The sequence below is a fragment of the Hypomesus nipponensis genome, chromosome 4 (genome assembly GCF_054491055.1).
Source record: "Hypomesus nipponensis isolate SF chromosome 4, ASM5449105v1, whole genome shotgun sequence".
Classification (NCBI taxonomy): domain Eukaryota; kingdom Metazoa; phylum Chordata; class Actinopteri; order Osmeriformes; family Osmeridae; genus Hypomesus; species Hypomesus nipponensis.
The window spans coordinates 11,070,901-11,089,637 of NC_140364.1; the positions used below are offsets into that span (position 1 = coordinate 11,070,901).

Sequence of the window (18,737 nt, forward strand, 5' to 3'; positions counted from 1 at the left end):
CATTTTGTCAGGATTCAGACCATTCATATTGCCTACACGGCTTCCTAGATAATAAAGGTTGACAGGAAACAATATCTACAACAGTGGTAAGGGTGTGCCCTGCTGTGTTGGAGTGTCTACCATCCTTAGCGACAAAAATGTGAGCTCTGTATGTGTGACTGACAGAAATAGAAGTGTCTCTTTGTTTTATGATGGCTTCTGTCTCTGTGCATCCTTCTCATTCTTCATCTTGCAATGCTCTTCTCTCTTATTTGATTTAGTTCTTTAGCATGCACACAACATGAAGAGAACATGTGACATTTAAGTGAAAGATGGTACTGTAGATGATGTAAAAAGCTGAACAGAGACAATCGAACTAGACATATTTTTATACTAATGAAGAAGATGATAATACTGTGTGGGCACAGACACAGTTTTTGCTAGGGTTCGATTATTTTGTAAAATAGAGTTAGGGGTGGCCGCGAGGATTAGGGAAGGGTCAAGAGGGAGGGTTCTTTCAAGGGGAGGGGCCAAACTCTTTCTGTGAAATAAATGCTCTCTCTTGATCCTGGACTGAGTTTGGTCTCCCCTCTTACCTCTCTGCCTCCCTCCCCCCCTCTATCTCTCTCTCTCTCTCTCAGTTTATCAGGAACCAACTCAACCTCCTTCCCACCAGTGAGCCACTTTCGATCTCTTTTGTCTATTCATTTTGTTCTTTAAAGTAAAAGCCAAACGAAAAGCAGTAAAAATGGAAGCCGTCAAGAAGAAGATGCTGATGCTGAAACTGGATAAGGAGAACGCTCTGGACCAGGCGGAGCAGGCGGAGACCGACAAGAAAGCAGCGGAGGAGAGGAGCAAGCAGGTTGGCACAATTATGTATTAGGCAAAGCAATAGGTAACAAAACAAAACTAGATTGAGGAAACAATCTAATTTGTCAAACTCCTCATTAAATTTTACACAGAGGTATTTCAGCATATGACTATATCACAAATGTAACTTTCAATGTAAGAAGCACTGGTTAATTGGGACATTGATTGCTTGAACTGTTTGTCAGGCCTTTTGTGTTACCCTCTGACCAAAGTGACCTTTGCATGGAGAATTGACAGTTAAATTTGTGAGAAACTTAATTCGCCATTGCTTTGGTTGACAAAAGTCAGGAGGGTCAGTTTTTTATGTCAGAGAAGTCTGTGGAAAGGTTGTGAAAGGAGAGAGGACTTAGAAAGGATGGAGGACAAGGAAAGGATATTCTCATTGAGTGAGCCAGCATGAGGGGAAGCAGTTGTCCAAGTATTTATAGCATCCAAACAGAGCCAAGAGCCAGTCTGTCAGTCACCCCACACCCCCATTTGTTTGGGAGGAAGAAAGATGAAGGGGGGGGGGGGGTCGTAAATCTCACCTTGAGATAGCTGTGAGCCGAGAGCAAGTAAGGAATTTATTTGATGAATATCATACAGATTACAGACAAGTATTGAGATTCTCTAGGGCGATCGATGAGATTGATGATCAACTAACTCGATCACTTACTGACAGCCCCTTCTCCTTTCCATGCATGACGTTCTCTCCCTACCTCTGCTTTCTCTTGCTCTCTCTCCCTCCCAGCATGAAGATGAGCTCCTGCAGATGCAGAAGAAGCTGAAGGGGACTGAGGATGAGTTGGACAAATACTCTGAGGCCCTGAAGGATGCTCAGGAGAAGCTGGAGGTGGCAGACAAGAAGGCCGCAGATGTGAGTTGTGCAACTGCTGCTTTAATTAACGATGGTGTCTCATCAGGTGTGAGACCGCTGTGAAAGCTCATCTTATAACCTAGTGATCGCCTAGATGTGTAATCCACCCTATGAAAGTCCACTTCAGAGATGCAACCTTTTTGAATTGCCCCATTGGCTCAAAGAAGTTTGCCAGACAGAAGAAGATAACAACTTTGCCGTCAATTTGGAACACCATTGGGTTCCATCATCACACCATGAATAGGCTAGCTGCCTACTGTCCTAGTAGGGATGTAACAGACAGCTCAATGCCACACCCTGTCCTTTCCTATTATGTTATCTGATCCCACTTAACAGGCATGACGCTATCAGAGGCTTAATACACAATGCTCATGTTATGAGCAACATAGTCCAACCCCATTCCAAACCTGCACGCACACACACACAGTTATACAACACACAACCACACACACACATTGTAAAAAAAACCAGCCTGCTATGTGGAGGGCTGTGACCACGTTTAGACCACAGCAGGTTAAGCCTGGTGTCTGACGGATGCCCTTCACCCCTCCGTTTCAGTCTATTTAACCCTCCACAGCTGTTGTAGCTTCATTCTCCTCTTCTGGCTATGATGTCATTCGGGCAAGTCTTCATGACTGTCTATCAGACTAACCACACTACCATTTTAGGTGCAACAAAAAATCTGAATGTCAACCAACAGTCCCCAAGGGTCACAGTATCTGTTGGGTTTTGTTTCTCTGTTCCAGTTTAGAACAGACTTAACAACGCTGATTTGCTTGGATGTACATTCAGGACATTTCTGAAACTAAAATAGAAAACAATGCGGGGGGCATACTCATTAGACCCAGGTGCAAAGAGGATAAAATGAAGGAGGTTTTTTTTTAACTCTGTGTCAGAACATTTTGTATAAGTGAGTCCGGTTGTGCCATAGCTCCACTGACACTCCACTCCACCTCGTCTTTCCACACATTTGACATGAATGTGTGTAACCAAGAATGGTTGATACACATTTATATTTAATCCAGGAGGGAGATCAACATAATCCATGTATTAAGATTGTTGGTAAACCTAATTCCTGTATAATAAACTACAACCAATTCATTTTTGGATGTCGCATACTCCCCCCTGTTTAGACCAATTTGCGCTCAACTTTCCTTCAATTCCTTTTCTTCTTTTCTCTTGATCTTGTTTTTTCCGGACTTAAAATAAAGAAGGAGCACCTGTCACCAAAATCATTTGTCTCAACAAGGAGAATGCACAGAGAGCCGATGACAAATACTTTAAGCATGTGTGTGTGTGTGTGTGTGTGTGTGTGTGTCTGTGTGTGTGTGTGTCTGTGTGTGTCTGTGTGTGTGTGGCGTCTCTGTGTGTGTGTGTGTGTCTGTGTGTGTGTGTGTCTGTGTGTGTGTCTGTGTGTGTCTGTGTGTGTGTGTCTGTGTGTGTGTGTGTGTGTCTGTGTGTGTGTGTGTGTATGTGTGTGTGGCGTCTCTGTGTGTGTGTGTGTGTGTGTGTGTGTGTCTGTGTGTGTGTGTGTGTGTGTGTGTGTGTCTGTGTGTGTGTGTGTGTGTGTGTGTCTGTGTGTGTGTGTGTGTGTGTGTGTGTGTGTGTGTGTGTGTGTGTGTGTGTGTTGGAGAGTGGATAGATCATGTGAAACACCTTTCTAGCATAAGACATTTCATGGGAAGCGTCTTCTGAGGTCATACAAAGTACTTCTTTGCAAAAATACTACAACTAGTTACATTTTTTGTTCCAAACCTGCCTTTGTCTTCCTTTTCACATACCACTTGGCAGAATATTACTTTTTAAAACTGGTTTGATCATACCAAGTTACCTAAAACAGGAAGGCAGACTTGAGCTAACTTGATAACAGTGCATCATTTCTTTCCTTCTGACAGACCATATTGTCATTATTTCCCTGTTTGAAATAATTGTTCCACAGTGAATATGACGATAGAAGGGTATTTTCCCTGCAGTGCAACCAGACCGCCACAATATTTACTGTATGCCATCCTATTGCAATTATAGGAGATATACCGCTTACTATAGTTAGAATGGGGTAGGCATGACACCTAGTGGTAGAAGTACAGAAATGTCAGGGAACAAATATGACCCTCGAGGTTCTGCAGGATGTATTGGATTGGGTAAAGGAATTGAGAGGTTTGAAGTGATGACAACAGCATGATTTCTCAGTCTGCATCTGCATGCTCAGGCCTGTTTGAAACAATCAGGCAACTTTAAATTTCAGAATTGGCTTTTGTCAGTAAAATACACTGATGTGAAAGTATGATTGTGGGTCATAGTGTGGCAGTGTGTTACTTATTGTTAAAAATTAAACACATGAGACACATTTGCGTATTTAAATAGTAGGCTATTGATTCACAACTACAATTAGATCCTAATTAACTTTGCAACTTGGTCGATAACGAAATAAGGATAGGTGTTGACATTAGTGTCTTCCACTTTCTGTACTGTCTCGATTTAAAATGCTTAAATAACATCAAATGAAGATATAGGAATATATCTGGCACTGATCTCATCAGTAAACAATGTGGAGGTGGAGGCATGTCTCAGCGCTCTGCAGTTGTGTAAGTTGTGTTATGACAACTGAACAAAAAACTATAAAGTTACATGACCACAAGGCTAATAGACTAAATGAGAGAACAAAGGTTGTGCTCTTGCCGAAGGCAGGCACACCCAATGAACATAGCCTATGACATGATAGTTAAAATATGTAATACTAATTGAGATATGTCAGGGTATCTTTGAAGTGAACCTAAACCAATTTAAGCCTTGTCCCATCCCTTCGTGTTAAAGACATGAAAAGTTGATGGTGGGGGATTTTTCATGAATATTTAATTGGGGGCAAAGTGATACAAGAGCACAGTCAATAATCATTGCCTACAATGTAGGCCCTACACAACCCCTTCATGTGATTCAGAATTCAGCTAAAAGACTTTCATACTTCACAAATGTCTTTTTTTTTTGCTAAGGTCTGTCTGAAGCAAGACCAGGATTGATGGGTTTAGCCATGCATGAGTATTAATCTTAGGGGTTTAACTCAAAACATACGTTTTGTAGTTTTGTTACACTTTCAGATATTCAACACACCTGCAGCCTAGTCTGTGTTGACTAATCGGTAGGCTAATCTACATCGGGAGTGACCACGCAAAGGTGGTTTATTGGTTTTACGTCACTTTACCTGGCCAGGACACGTGTAACCGAGGAGTGTCTTTTCCTGTCGTAGACTTCTTGCCCAAAAAGCTGACAGTGGATCCGTTTTTTTCCCCGCCAGGGACAAACTCATGCTGCAAGGCAGATTCTGGGTCAGCATTTCAGTTCATTGTCTGTCAAGACTGGGGTGGAGCAAGGCGGAAGTGGGTTGAAAAAAGTAAAGGGGAGTTAAGTGAAGGGATTTGAGATTGGGAAGGGAGGAATTGGACCACATCACTGGACTCAAAATCGAATTCATTTGCTTGAACGACTCAAAATTAGCAGTGGGGTAGTATAGCCTACTAAAACTCTGTCTTTACAATAGCGGAAGCCCAATAAATTAGGACTAGGCTACCCATGCCACGTCTTGGTAAAAAAGTCAAAATTGGTGTTTCCTGGCTAGAGCTGTAGAATTTGTTTTTATATTATTGTAAAAGTTTCCACCGCAATTAGCACAAGTTTAGTGCATGTTTGGGCGCGTTCTTTGATTATTTTTGACGAAATATCGCACTATCACGCCATAAGGATACCATCAACGTGTGACTTATTAGCTGGGCGTTGCTACTTTTTTTTCTTTCTGAAAAATCTGTTCCAAAGCTCGGAGTTCAAGTAAACTGGTTAAAGAGTTTTCAAACTAGGCCTTTACATTTGCAAATACAAGAAAATGTCTGGAGTCAACAGCATCGACGCGGTCAAACGAAAGATCAAAGTTTTACAGCAACAGGCAGATGAAGCGGAGGAGAGAGCAGAACTTCTTCAGAGACAGGTCGAGGAGGAAAAAAGATCAAGAGAGCAGGTAAAGGGCCCTTAGTGAAGTCTGCATATACTACCGAGTTTAACAGCCACTGTTTCAACAGAATGCCGATATCCAGAGTCGGTATCCTAATTTTGTTTCAAGTGCCATGATTCATGCTCTTTTAGCCTACACCTACGCCCCAATGGATTATTTTAACTAACGCTACATTCCACACTAGGCGACGTCGACTGACTTTCGTGCAGATGTTTTGCGTTTTTGCAAACAAAACCTCAATCCTATGCTGTTACTTAACGTGGGGAGTCTCCTAGAGGTTTTTCTTTCTTTCAAATGAACAAAGTTATTGGTGTCAGGAGAGAATACATTTCTAGCCTGTCCTACAGGCACTAGAGTAAACGTTTGGGATGCGAGCCTCAGCTGGCCTGCATCTCGTTTCTTAAATGCGAGCAGTAGCCAACATGTTGCACTGGGCATTATACAATACATGAGTGCCGTCGACATGCAGTTCTTAATAAGTTAAGCAGCCCTTCTGACCTGTAGCCAATGTTATCTCCCTGATTTCATTTTCAGTAGGCTTTTGCATTTATTTATTTTTTACAAGTTGACCACATTTAATGCAGCCCGTTTCTCAGAACAGATATGAGGGAAGATTCCTTAAAGTTGACACAGCCTGCTTGGAGCCATAGTTGATTATGCTGCTTCCCATTCATTTAATGTGTCAATGTTTCCATCTCTCTCTTGCCTCCTATCTGGCCATCTATGGTCAGCTCTCTTCAATAATCAACTCTGTTGCCCCAGCTCTTTAGTTGGGGATGATATGACTTTAATAATATTGGAAAGTGAAAGAGGATTTGTGTTTATATATTCTCAAAATAAAGGAGCTTTTTAAATTCATAAAATGAAGTAACAAATGTCAAATTAATTATACAACATTTTTACAAATTGCTGAAAGTGGTCTGAATGAATAATTCAATGTCAACTAATACCCATCCAGTATTACAGGTCAGCAGTATACAGTGTTTGAATAGTTTTTGTTTGTTGTATTTCATGGATTTAAGGTGAATTGTTTCCCTGTTGCCCCCAGGCTGAGGCTGAGGTGGCGTCCCTGAACAGGCGTATCCAGCTGGTGGAAGAGGAGCTGGACAGGGCCCAGGAGAGGCTGGCCACCGCTCTGCAGAAGCTGGAGGAGGCTGAGAAAGCTGCAGATGAGAGCGAGAGGTGGGTAGGATACAGCAGAACTCAGCCTGCACTCCTGACCCTCCAAAGACACCCAGACTCACACTTGTAGGAGAGCCGGGAGTATCGGGCTTGGAAGCACAGTAAAAAGACCAACGCACTTAGCGTCCACTTCAAGACATGTGCGCCTGACAAGCACACCCACAGCTAGTCACTAACTTAAGTCACTAACTTAAGTGCATTGTGCTGAAGACGCCCACTCACGTCATGGGCTTTTACTTACTACGGGAGTCAGGTGGCTGAGCAGTTAGGGAAGCGAGCTAGTAATCAGAAGGTTGCCAGTTCGATTCCTGGCCGTGCCAAATGTTGTTGTGTCCTTGGGCAAGGCACTTCACCCTACTTGCCTCGGGGAGAATCTTCCTGTACTTACTGTAAGTCGCTCTGGATAAGAGCGTCTGCTAAATGACTAAATGTACTTTAAGATACACATTGTTGATGTATTTCAGTCAGTACCTATCATTTCTACAAACAACTACGGATGTCTCAGGTTTTATTGTAGACCACACTGTCATACATTGTAAATAGTATCTCAATCAATAGTAAGACTCCAACACATTCTCTAGTCTGTTCAAATAATAAAAATGGCTGTGTGCTCACATGGTTAATGCACACCGTACAGTGCCATAAGTAAATTGGGGATATTGCTTTTAACTTCCATCATACTGAACTTTTGGTTTCTAAGTTTTATATTGGACAGGAAATGGAAAACACTTGGGTGCAGTGATGGGGTGTGGGCTTATCTTAGTTAACATGAGTCACTCCTGGCCCAGCACCAGTAGGTCATTGTTCAGAGGATATGTGTAATTCTCTAAACACAATGGATTTTCACCTTCAGTTTTCCAACACAAGTTGTTGTTGTTGTGTAATTTTGTTCTTGCTGACAGTCAGTTGTATCGTCATGTGTATGTAGACGCGCACATAATACATATTCATACTAATAGCACTCGTCATTAGACCGGGCCACACAGTCATATTTCAGTCTAATGTAAGGTATGTGTGTATCTCAGGGGCATGAAGGTGATTGAGAACAGGGCTCTGAAGGATGAGGAGAAAATGGAGCTGCAGGAGATCCAGCTGAAAGAGGCCAAGCACATCGCTGAGGAGGCTGACCGCAAATATGAGGAGGTAAAATTTCAACATATGCACGCACACGCATAAACTACGAAACTTGCAGAAATATGTCCCTGATTTGTCCAGACATGTTGAGAGACATTGCTAAAGAAAATCCTCAGTGTTGCGTGTGCACACACACACACACACACACACTCGCAGCATGTCCTAAAACAGACCAAGGGGGTATTCCAAAAGCAGGTTATGTGACATACCCGGCTAAGTTCCCACGTGAGGGAAAGTGTGTCCTGATGCGATCTCTGTTCTGCGTCTCCAGGTGGCTCGTAAACTGGTGATCATAGAGGGAGATCTTGAGCGCACAGAAGAGAGGGCAGAGCTTGCTGAGGCGTGAGTATACATGATTTTCAATTGACTCGCACATTTATTCTTGTATTTGTTTGGACATAGTACTTTTCCAAGACAACAAAACAACAGAATGAAGATATGCTTAGACACACAAACAATTTTAAATTCATCACAACTGGGATGATTTTGTTATTGTTGCAAACACCAAAATGTGTCAAGTTCTCCAGTCCCACGCCCCTGGCGTCCCCCATATCATCCCAACCTGGCCCCGGGCACGGTGTTCCCACGTTCATGAGAGTGACTGAGCACGTTTGCATAACAATGGTTATGTACCCTAATAGAAACTGCCCTCCTCTCTTATTCTGGTCTGGTTGCATGTACACATGGGGGTCCGACCTAAATTCCACGCATGACCTCCCCCATCCCCCTGCTCTGCATGGTTGCCCATGACTCCACCCCTCCCCATCCTCCACTAACAGCAAAGCCAGGGCACTGGATGAGGAGCTAAGGGGATTTGACCAATCTCTGAAGACCCTGCAGGCCTCTGAGGACCAGGTAGAGTATTTATGTCTGTGGAACACGCTCATCATACCTCCAAGATAAAATAAGTGTTTATGTATCATGCAAATGATGTAAGCAGTAGAAAGGCAGACTTTTATTGTTGACTCAACTTTGAGAAAAGTAAAGGATTATCCCTTGTTTGAATTATTTGTCTGTGATTCAAGGCAATAAAAAAAAAAAGATATGGACATCAACAGCCATGCTTTTGGATCTCATAATGGTAGGATGGTTAGAGCTGAAGAAGTTCATGCAGCTTGAGGTGCTTGTTAAGCTGCAAAACAATAGAATAGACAGTAAAACTATAAAAAATGAAAGGACGTGCAAGCAGAACAGAAAATAGCAAATTTATTTTTAGGAAGAGCTTTTTGTGTTTGCATGTGAATGTGCGAATGAGGTAGACCTAATTTGGATTTAAGCACTTTAAACGAAAGGATGGTGCACTTCAGATGACCTTAAACCTCCAAAGCCAAACTTCCCCCTCCTGTTCGGTTTGCATCTCCTTCCTCTGAATCACGCTTGCCTCTATTTACCCTGATCCTGTTTCCAGCCCTATTTTTCTCTCTCCTAGACCTGTCTTTCTTCTCTAGTCCTGTCTTTAATCTAGTCCTGTCAACTCGCTGCATGGACGCCAGTGGACTGTAACGCAGTAAAGAATGTGTTTAACAATGGCATGCTGGCATGATTTTTACATGGGACCAGACTTGATGACTTAGGTGGAGTCCTGGCAGACTGTATTGTACACTTTTTCACAATCTTATCACAGCATTGATCAAAGCATACGTCACATCAAACGCCACACTTTAGCTGTCATTGGTCCATCGGTATGGAGGAGGGGCATCTTTCACTTCTTTTGCTTCGTCACAAATCAATCCTTTGTTACCCTATCTTCACTTCCAGATTTCAGCTTGACTCCGTTTATACTTCAATCATGCTGAGAGTTTCTGTTTTCTCACTGCTTGTATAGCTCTCCGGCTTTTCTTTTCTTCTCCACTGCTCCGTGGTTCTCTGTCCTTTATAAGTCATCTATCTATTTTCCTCTCTGTATCCCTTGAAACGAAAATGTGCAACATGGCTTTCCCAAATCCAGTAAATGTGCTGAACTAGAGGAGGAGCTGAAAAACGTCACCAATAACCTTAAGTCTCTGGAGGCTCAAGCAGAGAAGGTAGGGTGTGTTTGTGTGTGAGAGTGATTGAGTGCGCGCAGGTATTTACCTGTTGAGTGTTAAATCCTGCATGTCACTGGTTTTTATAGCAGGTTGTGAAAATGGTTTTCATTTAGTAAGGTATTTTAGTTTGCTTTGACGTAAGCAGGAGTGTTTTGCATGTCTTGTTGTTGCATTCTATGTTTGATGGCATATTGTGTAGGGGTAGTGCTTTATATTCTGCCCTAGAACAAAAAAGTTATAGTTTTACCATGCTAACTTTCTTAATGGTCTGGCTATTCGATTCACCCTCGTCATTGAACTCTGATTTCTAATGTTGCACGATTGACGTGTTGCAGGGATTAAATCTCTGCATTTGTAACTGAATCAACTGTTTGCATTGGTTAGTGCTCAGTTAAAGAATTGTGTTGGTGTTCTCCAGGACAGATAAAACAAGTGAAAAGCATTTGTAATATCACTTACAGTCCTGTTCTATTACTGTCCAGTGTTGGTAGACATAAACATGAATATTCTTGTGATGGGATTGGGATTCTTAAACACTCAAGAAATTCTCGACATGACCATATCAAATGTTCCCCCAAGAACTACCTTCCCCTGTAAACTACTGTGCACAATTGTGGGGGAAATGGTGCAGAACCCCTTTATGTATTTGTGTGGTTTTGACCAAAATCTTCTCTTTACCACAGTACTCACAGAAGGAGGACAAGTATGAGGAAGAGATCAAGATCCTGACTGACAAGCTGAAAGAGGTGAGTTTTAGTATTATTTTTGTGAGTGACCTTTTGACCTCCATAAACTGACATGGATAGTTGAGAACTGTCCCATAATAGCTATACTGGGTACATGGAGATTGCACATGGTTACAGTTAGATGCTACATATGTGTTTGGATGTTGTCAGGGGATGTTCTCTCGTACAACAGTTGTGTGGTGTTTAAGTTTGCATCATGTGACTCATTCTCCTAGGCTGAGACTCGTGCTGAGTTTGCTGAGAGGTCTGTGGCCAAGCTGGAGAAGACCATCGATGACCTTGAAGGTAAGACATGGATTCAGTCTGAGACTCTTCTGTCATCTCCGCTTACCTTATTTGTTGTTTCCCCAGACACCGTCCGATTTGGTTTGTTTTGTGAACTCTTTTGTATTACTTTCCTTTCACCAGTTTCTTATTGTTTCCTTTTGTTTGCTCACCTATTCTCTTTTGCTACACTTGTCCACACTTTTCTCCCTGGGGTTGTGGCGGACCCATAGATGAGCTTTATGCACAGAAACTCAAGTACAAGGCCATTAGTGAGGAACTGGACCACGCCCTCAATGACATGACATCCATGTAAATACAGGCTTGCTGTGTGTGTGTGTGGTGGTAGCATGCCAGGACTGTTCAAGTCTAACATGGTCTAATTAGAGAACTTATAGCTGGCATTTTGGTGTTTGTTAAATAGTTTGTATGTTTTAAAAGTTATGAAGCGATGTTTTACTACTAAAACACAGCTGGTTACAAGTTATGACATTGTCTAACAAGGGCAGTGAGGTTTGAATGGTGTGATCTTGGACTTCATTGCAATCTTCATATTTGTAATAATATATCCATAACTAACGGCATCCAAATACATTTAGCACCTAGAAATGTTAAGCTGTTGGAAATATATAGTCACAGCTCTTCCTCCCCTCTGTATTTTCAGATAAATATCTGGAAACTTGGTTGCGCGCCCCCAAATTGTGGTTTCAAGAATTTCGACTCCATCCTTCTGAATACATTAATCTTGATTTCACAGTTCTTTTTCTTTCTTTCTCCCTCCCCCGTTTCCTCTCTCTTCCTTCCCTTCCTCTGTGCCAATACTGTGTCTTTGCTCATTTGTTGTTCAATTTGTCCCTCTTTATTTGTGCACTTTTTCTTCATACCTTTTTCTCAATTCGGTTTGTCTTCACACTTGTAATTCTCTGTACTGTTGAACAAATGGGCGAGGGGAAAAAAAACATTTGCTTCTACTTTGTGTCTCTCGTCTCTTTTTCCTGTTCTTTTCCTGTGGATGAATGCGGGTAATGTGGGCACAGCAAAATGTATGTGAAATCGAATACTCTTCCAAGTATTCAATTACAATGCACCAGTTCTAATTTAATAGCTGATAGTAGTGTAAGATATTTAATGTAATGCAATATAATTTAGGGGAGATTCTTTTTCAAGTTCTGAAGTCACCTACCACTATTGGGGAGAATTAATACATAAAACAGCATAACCCCAATAAATTATGAAGTGCATTTATGGTAATACTAGATTATTGTGCTGATTTGACTTGGTCTTTCCAAATTGCTTGGCATGTTAATTAGAGAACGCACCTATGTCATGTTAGTTCACAGTGCCCTCTCAGAAACCCATTATTGTAATAAGACAGTGGTAGCAATTGCATAGGCGGGGAAAATCAAGAAGACCCAAAACTAGTAATCACACATCCCATACGTATTGGAATTTCAGCATTGAAGCTCACTTTTTCCCCTCACAGAGATGCTGGTGTCAGCCAAGAAGGAAAATGTGGATCTGCACACCACCCTGGACCAGACCCTAGCAGAGCTCAACAGCTTCTAAATTCTCTGGAGTCCACTAGATCCCTCCTTTTCCTCCTTACTCACTCATCTGATTTCTCTCTCTCCTCGCTTCCTTTTCCTCACTCTTGTCACTCTCTGGCTTTCTCATACACTTTCTGCTGCAGAAACTACTTTCTGTGTGCAAATTGCACTGGGATTTCACCCCGTCATGCTGACCACTTAGACATCTTTGTGTCACTGTCTGAAGTCTCTAGCCATTTGATGAAACACTCTGGGTTCAAAGTATTTGTTCCACCATTATTGTTAATCAGTAAAAATACACTTAAAGCACCGTTTAAGGTTTTTTTGGGTACTGATAAGGCCTAATTTGAACAAAGAACGGTCTAAACAAATCTGGTGAGAAGGCACAGATGAAAATGTACACAAAATCAGACTTCCTTCTGCTGTACATTTAGTTGCTGGTTGACTCATGGCCCAGCTCCATTCTAGCTCTTTGCCCTGTCATTCACAGATCAGAAAAGATTAAGACTGGGGGTGAATCTTTACTTACTACTGGGTTAAATGGAGCCACCAACATATTGGGAAGTGTTGATGCATCATTTCTGATTGCTGGGTTTGGGGCATTCATGCATTCTCCCTTCCATTTTATACCAATGTGTTTTGGGATCAAGACCACTTTGGGTTATCCATCCTGAGGACTTAAACGTGTTCTTTTTCAAATGTTTTTTTTTCTTCTGGTTTTACCTGTTCCTTTAAGGGGTTTGTGTATTTCCTAGGTAAATGTGTTTTGATTATCATACTTTTGTCCTCATTAGGCCTATACCCATATCTACTTTTTACCAAACACTGCACTTGTATAATACACTAACTGTTGCCCCACCTCAGTTTTAGAATGAAAATCTTGTATACTTAAGATTTATACTGGGTTAAAATGTCATTTGGCTAGATCATCTTATCAAGAATGGGTAATTTTATCAAAGTGGGCTGCAAAGGGGAGTGTATGTCTCTCATCTAATGTACAGATATTTCAACAGCATAGCTGAAAGTTAAGGGTCTAATGGGAATAGCAGGTCCATGTGAAAATAACTGTAAACATGGAAAACTACACAATTAGGAACACAAGGTTTGAACTGGAAAACTAACTAGAGAGATATATGTATAATCACTATGTAACCACATTGTTCCATTTTGTTTTTAAGAATAAAGACCATGATTTTTACGGATATAGAAAATACTTTGCATTTTAATTGAAGCTGATCAATACACCTACACATCAGCATTTAGTGCCTTTAGCCTCCCATAATATACGTCTGGGGAAATACTCCTGTGCAGTGGTGGTCCTAGAACATTTGGCACCCCGGCAAGGTTGACACAAAAAGTCTGACAACGGTCTGACAGAAGACTCCAACCCAGTACCGGTCCTAGCACATCTGGCGCCCTACGCTAAATGTATTAACAGCAGCCCCCCCCCCCCCCCTCCTAAATTTATGATATTTAAATATATATATTTTTGATATTGTATTGTTATTATTCCTATTTTGTTTAATATTGGCTTAGCAGCTTTCAAAACTGTTTACTGTTCATTTTAGTTATTGTAAGATTCATATTTTGTCGCTTTGGACAAGTCTGCTAAATACAATACAGAAACAAACGCACAGCCTCCCTCCCTTCCTGAATCCCTGTTAATTTGCCTATTCCTTACCACGTCGTCAATTACTCTTTCTTCTATCTTTTCCTCACTCGCTCCCATGGCCTTGTCATGGTCACTCTCCTCCTCCTCGGCTTCTTCCCTGACCCAGTCCAGTGACAATAAAGAAAATTAACTAATGGGCTCCTGTCAGTTCTTTATGGGCGGCCCGGCCCAAAAATTCAGGGCAAATGCCCTGTATGCCAGATGGCCAGTCCACTAAATGAACTTTGGTTTAAATAACCAGATCAGTCCAGTAATACCACACAGAACAGTCTAATTTATCGAAATTTGGCGCAACCAATTAGTTTGACGGGCGCAACCCAGGCTGTAAGTCCGTATCCCCGTGCGTATTTAGTTAATTGACTTCCGATCTTGATTGACAACTGTACGGGTAGCCCTATATTATGAATGATTTGTTAGTTGTATGTAAATGCATTGCATGCTCCACATTCGTTGCAATAATGATGTGGAGCGCAAATATATCATTGAAAGTGCTTTTTTTGATGTCTTGGGTTTGTGTTGATCTAGCCAAGCACAACACGGTGAAAAGTACTTTCGAGGCCGAGATCAACCGACGTTTAACCAGAAAGGGCCACGTCAATGATGGTCAAATATTCAACAATGACGCATCTTTAGACCCAAAGGCTGTGGAAAATAAAATATATGTGCCCAACTGGAAGTACATCAGAGGTAAGGGTTTGTATAGGGAACATTTAATATATTATTGCTGTTATTTTAAACCTAAGACGGTGGTAGCACTAACATGCAGACTTAAGTTATGTTACATGGGCCAGTAGAACCCCTCAACTTTAATGAGCCACGTTTACATTCTTTATTAGTTTCTGAGTGCTTTTAACTTGTTTTTGCAGATTCCAAGGCCACTCATGAAAAAGGAATGCGATCTCATTTCAACCAGCCATTGTATCACTGTGGCCATGAAAGTATTTCAATCAGGCTTCATCTTATCCGACTGGCTGACTTCTACTTCATGAAAGGTGGGGTGTGTTGAACAAGACTTACACGGAAATGGGGTACTTTGCTAAAGGTTGTGTAAAGGTTATGCCACTTAAAACGGTACTGAAGCTAACATTTTGGCAGAATGTACATTTTAAATTTGGGGGGATCTTGCAGCCATTCATCTGTAAAAAGTAAAAAAAAAGTACACTTGGAGGCCATTCCAACACAAAGCGTAGTATAAATGACTGCTCAACACAAGCAATAGCGGTGGCTGGGCCAGTTTAACAGGCTCTTGGTGGTCAGTAGTAGATTTTTCAGCCTGTGGTGTGAATGCTGACAAAAATGATTGAAAGACAAGATCCAGGATCCTGTACAGAAGACACTTGATTTTCCTGAGACAGTATGATATAATTGCATCTTTTGGATGAAGTTAAACAGTGGACACCACTTTTCCCAGGTACATTACCTCCACTCTCACTGAGAATGTTGCCAAAAGAGTGCCGCCATGTTGAGATGGAACATGGGCCATGGCTGCTGATTAGGTTACCCTACCAAGGTTGCTACATGACCCAGTGGGTATGTACGTTTGTTTTATGTGATTTGTAATGTATGCAATACAATGTGTACTTCACCTACAAAGAAAGGTTTGTTTGCTTTGTGCCTCAAAAGAAAAAAAAGCTTTTGCATGACAGCTGCTCTGAAAAAGCTAGACATTTCTCATCTTCATATGCTTTTTTCCAGATTGATGGGGCAGTCCAGTACCATTCTATGAATCTGATGTACTTTGATCGTCTCCTGATGGAGAATGTGACTGGCAATGCAATTTGTCAGACTCCAACCACCTCTCCTACCTCTGAGGTTAGCTGTGGAAAGAAGAGCATGACTGTAAAGCTACCAGCTGGAACCCATAGGACTATGAGAGTGCTTGGTTAGTGCTGCTGTTGTCTTGGCCAGTTAGAATACAATGTTTCATACGTCACTCAATTTTTTGTGATCTTGTAAGCATTTGATTCACAAATTGACTTCTTGGTGTGGTGTTTGAATACACCTGCAACTCAAATTGCAAGCCTTTTGGTGGTATAGCTGGCAAGTCCATTGAGAGGTATGTGTAAAAGGAACAAAGATTGAACCTGAGTGCCAGTGAAGGAGGGCCCAAGCAATATGACTGGTGATCTTGAATGCTAAATGTATTGTGTTTACTTGACATTTGTTAAATCTGAAGGTCCACAAGCACCGGATGAATACAATGTATCACTATTAACGAGTAGTGATGCTTTGTTTGTGATGTTTTCACCAAAATTAAAGGTAAGGGCTTTATTTTAAAATGCTAGATTTCTTTGTTACCAAACTATTGAAAACGTATAATCAGATTACATGTTATCTCCATTTCAGACAGAGTACAACGGTATGTCCCTGCAACTTGTATATCAGAACTTTGCTGGAGAGATGTCCACTGTGAAGATATCGTGTTCCAGACATCCGAAGTCAAGGCGTTTCACAAGAGAGGTTGATGAAACATTTTTGGATCTTTGGGAGTTTCAAGACATTGCACCATACATTCAAGATGAGACCAGCAAAGCTCAATCATATTTTGAGTACTATGATTTCCAGGATATGCCTACAGCGCCTTATGTTCCTACCTTGGCACCTCAGACTACAAAACAAGCACAAACTGCGCCCACCAGGCCATCACTGACCAAAACATTTCCTACACGCTTCCCTGCCCCAAATGTCCTAGAAGATGAGTTCTGTGGTTTCCAACAACTGTTTGCTATTCCTTGTGTTCCTGCCACAATATCACTGACTAAGAAGCCAATGCCAACCACCACCTCCACTATGCCATTGACCAAAATACCGTCTGCCACAGTAGATCTATATGATTTTGAGTACTATGGTTTCGAAGATATGCCTACAGCTTCTTATCTTCCCACCCTAGCACCTCGGACTACAAAACCAGCATGTACTGCAACTTTATGGCCATCATTGACCAATAAAGTCCCTACACACTCCCCTATCTCTTGCAATCCTGGAAAGCCCTGCACCACCACAACAGAGGAGCCCACAACCACCACGACGACAGAGGAGCCCACAACCACCACCACCACAACAGAGGAACCCACAACCACGACGACGACAGAGGAGCCCACAACCACCACCACGACGACAGAGGAGCCCACCACCACGACAGCAAAGCCCTGCACCACCACAACGACAGAGGAGCCCACCACCACGACAGCAAAGCCCTGCACCACCACAACAACACCAAAGCCCTGCACCACCACGACAGAGGAGCCCACCACCACGACACCAAAGCCCTGCACCACCACAACAGAGCAGCCCACCACCACAACAACACCAAAGCCCTGCACCACCACAACAGAGCAGCCCACCACCACAACAACACCAAAGTCCTGCACCACCACGGCAACGGAGCCCACAACCACCACCACGACAGAGGAGCCCACAACCACCACCTTAATATGCAATGCCATGCCATCGTCTATCACAATGGATCCAGAAGATCTTGAGTTCTGTGGATTTCAAGAGGTTTCTCCTAATCCTACCATAGCATGCCCAACAACCATGCCACAGCCTGCTGAAGGAATAGATCTAGAAGATCTTGAGTTCTGTGGATTTAAAGAGGTGCCAACTGTTTCTCCTAATCCTACCATAGCATGCCCAACAACCATGCCACAGCCTGCTGAAGGAATAGATCTAGAAGATCTTGAGTTCTGTGGATTTAAAGAGGTGCCAACTGTTTCTCCTAATCTTACCATAGCATGCCCAACAACCATGCCACAGCCTGCTGAAGGAATAGATTCAGAAGATCTTGAGTTCTGTGGATTTAAAGAGGTGCCAACTGTTTCTCCTAATCCTACCATAGCATGCCCAACAACCATGCCACAGCCTGCTGAAGGAATAGATTCAGAAGATCTTGAGTTCTGTGGATTTCAAGAGGTGCCAACTGTTTCTCCTAATCCTACCATAGCATGCCCAACAACCATGCCACAGTCTGCTGAAGGAATAGATTCAGAAGATCTTGAGTTCTGTGGATTTAAAGTGGTCCCTACCAATCTACCATAGCATTTGAAACTACAAAGCACCAACAACAACAGGTGCACAAATCGTAGCTACTACAACATCATGTAATTGTAATGCAGCTACAATGCCAAAGACTACAACAGCAGGACCTGGTACCCCTTACTCCTAATTTTCACGACAGCAAATTCAATATTTTGACCCAGCATTGTTGCACTTTAAAAATAAAAAACAAGGTTGATTTAATCTAACGAAGTTTGACCTTTACATTGTACTAAATTAATTGTAGACTTGCATGTTTCACCCATTCAGGACAGTCAATGGATCATTGTTTTCTTGACTTTGTCACCATCTGGTGACCTGGTGCAGCCAGAACAACTTGGAGCACTCTTGAGACATTTGAGTTGATTGTTGTTATTAAGGCCATTTATTTACAGATACTTATCTAGTTTCTTGCATGCAAAGAC

At 42.1% G+C, this 18,737-nt stretch overlaps 2 protein-coding genes across 11 annotated transcripts; both read left to right on the plus strand.

Annotated features, from left to right (window-relative positions):
• Window positions 1-556: 556 nt before the first annotated feature.
• Window positions 557-13,807, plus strand: tpm3 (tropomyosin 3). Of its 10 annotated transcripts, none has more exons than XM_084696463.1 (10): window positions 557-841; window positions 1,580-1,705; window positions 6,754-6,887; window positions 7,913-8,030; window positions 8,293-8,363; window positions 8,801-8,876; window positions 10,732-10,794; window positions 11,010-11,079; window positions 11,292-11,370; window positions 11,723-12,029. In XM_084696463.1, exons 1-10 carry the CDS (start codon window positions 728-730, stop codon window positions 11,724-11,726), a joined length of 855 nt encoding a protein of 284 aa, XP_084552589.1. In that variant the 5' UTR covers window positions 557-727; the 3' UTR covers window positions 11,727-12,029. The 10 variants fall into 10 exon arrangements, with proteins under 10 accessions (XP_084552589.1, XP_084552587.1, XP_084552593.1 ...); XM_084696461.1 differs by lacking the exon at window positions 8,801-8,876 and adding an exon at window positions 9,970-10,045; XM_084696467.1 differs by lacking the exons at window positions 11,292-11,370; window positions 11,723-12,029 and adding an exon at window positions 12,542-13,807.
• Window positions 13,808-14,766: 959 nt separating this feature from the next.
• LOC146295546 (uncharacterized) lies at window positions 14,767-18,516 on the plus strand. Its single transcript, XM_084696474.1, has 6 exons — window positions 14,767-14,964; window positions 15,144-15,269; window positions 15,689-15,807; window positions 15,973-16,159; window positions 16,454-16,536; window positions 16,624-18,516. The coding sequence occupies exons 1-6, from the start codon at window positions 14,778-14,780 to the stop codon at window positions 18,313-18,315; spliced, it is 2,394 nt and encodes a 797-aa protein (XP_084552600.1). The 5' UTR covers window positions 14,767-14,777; the 3' UTR covers window positions 18,316-18,516.
• The last annotated feature ends 221 nt before the right edge of the window (window positions 18,517-18,737 follow it).